Source organism: Phoenix dactylifera, unplaced genomic scaffold (genome assembly GCF_009389715.1).
Source record: "Phoenix dactylifera cultivar Barhee BC4 unplaced genomic scaffold, palm_55x_up_171113_PBpolish2nd_filt_p 000257F, whole genome shotgun sequence".
In the NCBI taxonomy this organism is placed as follows: domain Eukaryota; kingdom Viridiplantae; phylum Streptophyta; class Magnoliopsida; order Arecales; family Arecaceae; genus Phoenix; species Phoenix dactylifera.
The window spans coordinates 420,134-428,064 of record NW_024067750.1 but is presented as its reverse complement, the minus strand read 5'-3'; the positions used below and the strand labels follow the sequence as shown (position 1 = coordinate 428,064).

General features: G+C 45.2%; 1 protein-coding gene across 1 annotated transcript; it reads left to right on the top strand.

The window, feature by feature from the left end:
* The first annotated feature begins 376 nt into the window (after nucleotides 1-376).
* LOC103721544 lies at nucleotides 377-1,623 on the top strand. Its single transcript, XM_008811810.4, has one exon. It carries the CDS (start codon nucleotides 436-438, stop codon nucleotides 1,465-1,467), a length of 1,032 nt encoding a protein of 343 aa, XP_008810032.1. The 5' UTR covers nucleotides 377-435; the 3' UTR covers nucleotides 1,468-1,623.
* The last annotated feature ends 6,308 nt before the right edge of the window (nucleotides 1,624-7,931 follow it).

Below are 7,931 nucleotides of genomic sequence, written 5' to 3'. Positions count from 1 at the left end.
ATATCCATACCAAATATATTTTATATGTTTTAAAAAAATAAAAATATTTAATTTTTGTTTTTCTAATTTTAAAAATAAATAAAAAAAAAGAGAAAGTGACCCGAAAAGCTTCCTAGTTTTTTTGTTTGTTTGTTTGCTATAAGAGCAGCCAGCCCAACTCGCTTTCTTCGGCTAACAGCATTCCTTCCCTCGGGTCTGAACCAGTCATAACTTGGCAGGTGTGCGAGTCACGGGCGACCAAATCGCGCGTCCTGCCAATACCCATCGCCCTTCTGTTCCCCCTAAAAACGGCGACGGAGGCGACCGACACCGTCCCAACGACGACTCCTATAAATTATAGATACCTTCCCCTCGAAACAGTTATGTGCTTCGCGTTTAGAAGGAAGAAGGGAGAGAAAGGAAAAGAAAAGAGAGCAAGAGAAAACAAAAGCATCAATGGACAGGAGCAACAGCATCAGCAACCGGTTGAAGCACCGAATAGCTCAAATGCTTCTCAGCTCCTCCTGCAGCACCACCAATATAATGAACATCTCTGATAAGATCTCTCAGGAGCCTGACTTCCCCATGAGCGACCTCCATGTCCACCGCCGAGGTAAGCTCGACCATCCTCCACATCTCATGGCCCCCGTCGTGCAGGTCTCCATCGATTGCAGCGGACGCAGGTCTTTTCACGACACCACCAGTCCAAACCTTCCCTCGACTCCAGAGGAGGAAAAGAGGATTCAGAAGAAGGAGAAGAGAGCTGCAGAATCTGGAGTTGTTTATGAAACTGGAGTAGGGGAGGGGAGGAAGTGCCCTCCAGCTTCTCCTTCTCCTCCCTCCAATGATTACTACTACTCCCACTCCAAAGAGAGGAAGAAGGCAATGGCTGCGAAGAAGGACAAGTTCGTAAGGGAGAAGCAGCAGAAGAAGAAGCCGCTGTCCGATGGTTATGGATTTAGCGGCTCCTCTTCGATCGGCTCCAACGATGGATTCGGCTTCTTCAGCAGCGAAGAAGGGGAGGAGGAAGAAGAAGAGGAAGAAGAGACGTGGACTCTCTTCTCATCGAAGAGCTTCTCTTCGGACTCGTCGGAGTTCTACCACCGACGTCCCTCATCCAAGAAGACGACCGAACGCAAGAAGTCCTCCCGGCGACCGCCGAGAAGAGGCGCAAGGTGCTTTGAGGATAGTTGGGATGAAGGCAGCAAGTTTCAGCCTTTAATCCCCATCTCTTCAAGGGAGAAGAAAAAGAAGGCACCGAAGGTGGCGGAGGCTCGGACTGGGTTTGCGGTGGTGAAGCAGTCGAGCAATCCATACGAGGATTTCCGGAGTTCGATGGTGGAGATGATGATAGAAAGGCAAATGAAGGAACCTGAGGACTTGGAGCAGCTGCTCCACTCCTACCTCTCCTTGAATTCACCTTGCCATCATCCGGTCATCCTCGAGGCTTTCGCCGATATATGGGAAGCCATCTTCCGCGAATTATGATCCCTTACATTTGCCATGTAGCCACAGTGTTTTAATTTGTTGTTGTCCTAGTGGCGTTGCTTTCGAACTGAAGTTTTTTTTGTTGGAAATATTGTTTCACGTTGTAGTGTTTTGATCTGAAATATATTCGCCAGGTTCAGTTCCTGTGTTCTTATAGGGAAGCTTTCTAAGGAGAGACAGAGAGCGAGAATCCTCACAAGCTTTAAGTTTGGTTTTGTATTGGGTCGTTTTAATAGCAGAAAGGAAGAGGCTGTGGTGTTGGAGCCTTGTAGAAAGGCCTGCAAGCAACATTCTCTAGAGTCTAATCCCTCTAAGATCAAGTGGGAATCTGAGATTAGTTAAATGGCTCACGATCTTTTCTATGTCCTGTATTTGGATAAATTAAAACGAGTTTATTGTTCTCTGCTTGACATTTTCACATGAGACAACTATGACGCCACGATCCTTGTCTTAATACTTGTCTGCGTCAGAAAAAAGCGAACCAGATTCTTTCCCTAATACGCCAAATAGCTACCGTATTTGTTGCGAGATTATCAAATCCTCTAATTAAGTGCTAATTAGACCAAGGAATGAAGCCCTCTAGTTCTCGTACCAAGGCCCAAAATGCCTTCCTGAATTCTTAACTCCAAGTGAGCAATATATTATGCCGGAGGCATTTCCAATCCCGTGGTTGGCGCCCATGGTTTTGGGAGGGTTTTCCGAAGCGGAAGACCGCCAGCGAGACAACAGCTGTCTGACGTAGAGGACTGTTTAAGTTGTTAGAAAAAAATTCTCCGCCTCCGTGCCGTCTTCATATCCGGGCACCGGACTGGACGGAGCCGCGAAGGTGCGCCAGAGCGTCACATGGGCGGAAGGAAGTGATGAGTCCCCAGGAATAACAACGAGAAAAAATTGCGGATTAGTTGTTTACTGCTGTCCATCAAAAAATATATATTTTTTTAATTTTTTAAAAAATTAAATTTTATTTATGTGTTTTATAAAAAAATTATCAATTTTTTTCAACTAAACCTCAAACTTGAAAATAATCTTCCAGCATTAGCGTCGTATATTGAGAGACGTTGATCTATCTCCTTAAAAAAAAAAAAACTGATATACATGAGGATGCAGAGCTTATATAATTGTATATTTGAGATATAAAGATTATTTAAAATATTTATAAAATTGTTAAATTTGTTGAATAGTTTAATAGATTTACTTGCATATCACTATTCTTTATAATTTTTTATAAAAATTTTTATAAATCGAAGAGTCCTTAGCCATCGTACCGTGAAACGGCAGACCAGAAGTATAAATAGTCTCTGTAAATTTTTATTTTTTTAATAAAAGCTGGGTGGGTTTACCTCCCTCATCATAATTAAAAAAAAAAGAAAAAAAAAGTGATGCGCCCGTGGAAGGCTGCTCCTGCCGGTATGGGTTCAAATCAAAAATTTATATTTGCGTCCGTTCTCTGTGTGGGATCAATGATTGACACTATACTAAAAATTATTTGATTGACAAATGTGAATATAGCGAAGGCATGTAAATTTGTAGGAAAGAAGAGCATCTCAAAGATTTGGTTTGATGCATCTTTATAACAAGTATATTGATGGAGGGCAAAATGGATCGTCCTGCTTATAACATAGGATCATCCAATTTCAACCAAATAGACATCAGCACTGAGCAGACCAGACCTCGGTCCCATTGAGCACTAGTCCGACCCCGGACCTTACCAAAGATCGAGCCGACCTCGGCCAGAACTCTCCGCTTGGGGCGCCCTACAGAATCGACCAAAAGCCGAAAAGGCCCTATCGACTGCAGGTATCTACAATGACGCCCCTCGAGCAGGGCTCGAAGCGCCCTATAGGATCGGCTAAGAACCGAAGAGGCCCCGTCGACCGCAGGTATCCACAATAACGCCCCGGTCCGAGCTAGAGGCGCCCTACCAAGCTGACTTCAGAGCTGAGGAGGTTGGGCCGACATCACCGAACGTATGTCGCGGCCCCCCAAGACGGCTCGACCTTAGTGCTCATAAAGCTGACTTCACTAAGTAAAGGTTGCAGCCTCCAAGTGAGCTCGATCTCGCCTACGGTCGCATACACGTGCGGGCCTATGCGCGCCCCTACGCCTGCATGCGTGGTCGTACATTACAGCCTCACCATGCCATGCTTGCTTGCTAGCCACTCTATAACATGACGACCAGGGGCCATACCTTGCTGACAAGGGCCATACTCTGTTAACGCCCACAATGCCATACCGTACACAGGAACAGCTCGAAACCTGTGCCCCAAGCAAGCCGTGGCCACGTGCCACTTAGCCTTTGCCATTCCCTCTCGTGATGAGGATGGGCCATACCTCCGCCACCCGGACACCTCCGCGGAGACTATAAATAGCCCCATCAGAAAACGTCCGAGGACTTTTGGCTAGACCGCCTAAGATCCACTCTAACTTAATCATCGGAAGGCCCTCACCAGAATCCTACTGGTGAGGCTTTGTGCAGGTCCACCGGCGTTCAGGAAGCGGCTCCCTTCTCCATTCTGATCGGTAGCTCCCTCGACTCCTCTGACGTGGTCACCCTTGAGCCGAATTTGAACCACAATATATATATATATATATATATATATATATATATATATATATATATATATATATATATATATATGCAACTAAACCAAATGATGGAAATATTGGGCATTAGAGACCGACATCTTTAAAAAGATCAGTTATCTTGCGGGAAATGCGGCAAAATAGTGATATTTTATTTTATTTTTGGAGACGTATGGAAAGATATTATAGCCACTCTCAATGGTTTAGTTATTTTTTTTTAAAAAAATAATTATTAAACTACTCAGAATGGCTATAATAACTTAATATCCCACTAAAGTTTAGCCCCTTTTTTTTTACATTTAGTTATCTACGCAATGATGCTTGCTTTTTCCTATGGAAAATTTATGTAAGTTACAAAGAATTGGATGTAACATAAAAAATGCCGCTAAATTAAGTGTTGAAAATGAAATACCCAGTCAGCAAGAAATAAATGTAGAATAAGAATCAAGATGCCATGCGGTGGTGCCTATTTTTATATGAGAAAGAAACAAAGCTTAAATCACTTTATTAGTATTCTTTTAAAAAAATTATATAAAACCGCGATCGCAAGATCTTGATTTTTTTTTTTTCACTTTGACTTTTATATCACACCTGTAATCAATTCAGGTTTGCATTAGTGTAAGCACGATCCTAAACCAAATTAAAATCTATTTAGACAATTGCACTGAAAATCTAATTAGATTCGTACATTGTCCCATTATAACTAGCAAAATCATAGAATTATAACTAATCTTTTCTTCGGCCATGATTTTAAATTCAGACCAAACCGATGAACTAAATGGTTTGGATCGGGAAAAGTTCACAATGTTTTTTTTATATCCACTAAACACGGCGGCCATAAGCCAACCGATGGATGAATACCAGGTTCAATATTGCACCAAAAAAAAACCCTTTAATTAAATTGAGGTTATATGATGGTTATCCTTCAAAAGAGATTATAGGATGGAAACTAATTCAAAAACAAAGAGACTATATGATGGAAACAACATTTTGTTTGACTTCAAATCTAATTGGAGCCGCTTGCACTTACAAACCGGAGTTGATAGTTTCCCAAGCTCATCCTCTTGGATTCTTAATACGGTGATGGCCAATCCCACCCCCCCTATCCCTTTTGTTCCGGTTTCCACTTTCACAGCATGCATGAATTCATATTGGTCCCGTGAATGGATGGGTTTGCTCTTCTTCTTCTTCTTCTTCTTCTTCTTCTTTCTTTTTTTTTTTTTTTTTTTTTTTTTTTTTGACGGGTTCTTCAGACAACACGTGTCCGAATACAGCCAAGAAAGTCAAAATACATAATCTCACGAAGTGCCAATGGCAGTTCCCTCTCTCCTGCCCACAGGGCGTATCCTGAGTGATGGGCCGCGTATGCAGCCACCCAGTCGGCCGCCCCGTTAGCCTCTCTGAATACATGCGTGGCCTGAAAGGCCGCGCCATCCCTCACCATCATCCCGATGTCCCGGATCAGAGGATGGTCTGTGCTCTCACCACTCGGTCCCTGCCAGATCCACCCAATAACTGTAGCCGAATCGCCCTCCAGGATGATCGAGCTAGCCCGCAGCACCTGCCGCGCATGGCGAAGACCTGCCCAGGCAGCTCGCAACTCCGCCCCTAGAACTGATATGTCGAACAACTGGCAACCGCCTGCTGCCACTACCCTGAAATGAGGGTCCCGTATAACGAAGCCTGCCCCGCCTCGCGTACCTCCATCCAACACCGACCCGTCAAAGTTGACCTTGAGGAAACTCGGGGGTGGGGGCTTCCAGGTGAAAAACACCGTCCAAGGAGCTGCCTGAGCAGAGAAAGAACCCCAGGTGTCCCGAGCTATCAAGGGTATATATGAAGGGATGGTGAGTCTGGGCTCCATCGCCAGTGCACGAGCAGACTCCGCAACAAACCTCGGCGACATCCTGCGCTCGTTGAAAGTACGAGCGTTCCTTGCTAGCCAGATCTGATGGGCTGTGCAAGTTGCTCTGATGGGTTTGCTCTTCCAATCCATAAAAAACCGCCACATTTGACTCTCCTGCGGTCCCATTGGAGAACCCTTTTTGCTCTCTTTGTAGGCAGGGATGGCGAGAAATTAATACCGTTAGTATATTAAAAAAAGGAGCGACTCCTTGAAACATTGGATTTAAGCTAGCAAATGGTGCAATCGCACTTCCTGATTAAACGCTCTATATCTCCTGTTTATATCCCCTCGTCACAGAAAATATATTATATCATTCATGTTGCAAATTGGTGCACATTATGCTTTATTTTATCTGACCAACAAACTATTTTTCCATAATTTTATGATGAAAGTGGTTTACTACTCGCCTTCTATTATTTATTTTCTTTTCCAAATCGATTATTCATGCATGGAGTTCTTTTATGCTAAGATTTTCTTTTCAAATAATAATTTTAACACCATAAAGAAGTGCCAATTTCTTCTGTTTTCTATTCAGACATATTCTTATTTATTTTCGTTATTCATTTGCATGTTTTTATAGAAATTATTAGTTTTTCTAATAAAAGCCTACCCTCCTACAGGGGCATCTGCACGTAAGCTTTGCCTATTAGATAAAAATTTAGCAATTATAGAAAGGTATTAACATCAATTTCTACTAATTTTGTCGGCAAGAATACAGTTCAATCTTAATTGAGTTGGATTAATCGGTCTCGATTTGGGTCGAACCTATTATAGACATGGTCGCACACGGGTTTTATGGCCCGGCCGAAAGCCTGCCAGCTATAAGGTCAGGCTCGGCCCGGTAAAGAGAGAGCAGGTCCGAACGAAGCCTAGGTTCGGCTGTGACATTATAATAAGCCCAGGCCTGTTACAGCCCATGATGACTCATCCCAATCCGGCCCAAGGCCTACATAAAGTTTCATTGGTGGCTTTTCTCAGCCGGAAAAAATAAGAAGAAAAAAATAGATAAAAAGGCGGCCAACCTCTGAGAAGCACACCCGCACACCGTCCAAATCTAGGGTTAGGTTTCCCGTCCCAACCACTACCCCTCCACACTTCTTGAAGCGCAAGGAGATCCTCGAGACGGCGGCGGCGGCGGCGGCGGCGGCGGAACTGGTCTCTAGGGTTCCGGAGCTCAGCCAGTTCTGGGCCGTCCGCCACCCATCCAACGACCTCCCTCGAGCCTATGCCCGCGTCGATCGACGGCCTCCCTCGCGCCTCCTGTGGCGTTCCAGGCTCTCGTCGCCGCTTGCTCCCTCCACCCTCACCGTAGCCTTCACCGCCACGTGCTCCCTCTACCGGTCATAGCCAGTGCCGCTTGTTGCTGCTGCAGTGTCCGCTGCCGCCGCCTCGTCGTCCCCACGTCGCTATGCCACCGCAGCCTCCACCGTTGCTCGCCGCCACAGAAGAATGGAACCGAACGGATGGGAATTCGGGAAGGTATCGTGAGAATGAGGATGGCATGGGCGCTGGTTGGACATGGGCCTACCTGATTTGTGCCTAACCAGACTTTTAGGCCCATTTTTAGCATATAGCCCAAGGCTGGTCCAGCCCTGTTGGCGCCTTACATGGGGTTATAAACGCACGCCGGTACCCAATCCAATTTTTAAGCTGTTAACTGGTCATCTTTTGACCGAAACCCCATCCACGGCCCTCAAAGATCAGGTCGAATGGGCCTAACGAGGTAGAAGTTTGGTCCCATGGCCGGTTGGCGGTTGACCGCAACCACGTATGGTGCCACAAATCAGATTTGAACTTGGGCTGTTTCACACGTCAACAACAATTGGAAGCCCAACCTCTTACATGCCCAGGTTCATTCGTGGTCCGAAGCCCCTACAAGGCCACGCCCAGGCCGGAAAATATATTGGGCCCGACTCCTCGCAGACCCAAAAACACATCTCTTCCGCTCAACGCGCGACCACGAGATGGTCTATAA

Excerpts from the sequence above, each read along its gene's own strand:
- LOC103721544 (XM_008811810.4), top strand. The coding sequence starts at position 436 with ATGGACAGGAGCAACAGCATCAGCAACCGGTTGAAGCACCGAATAGCT.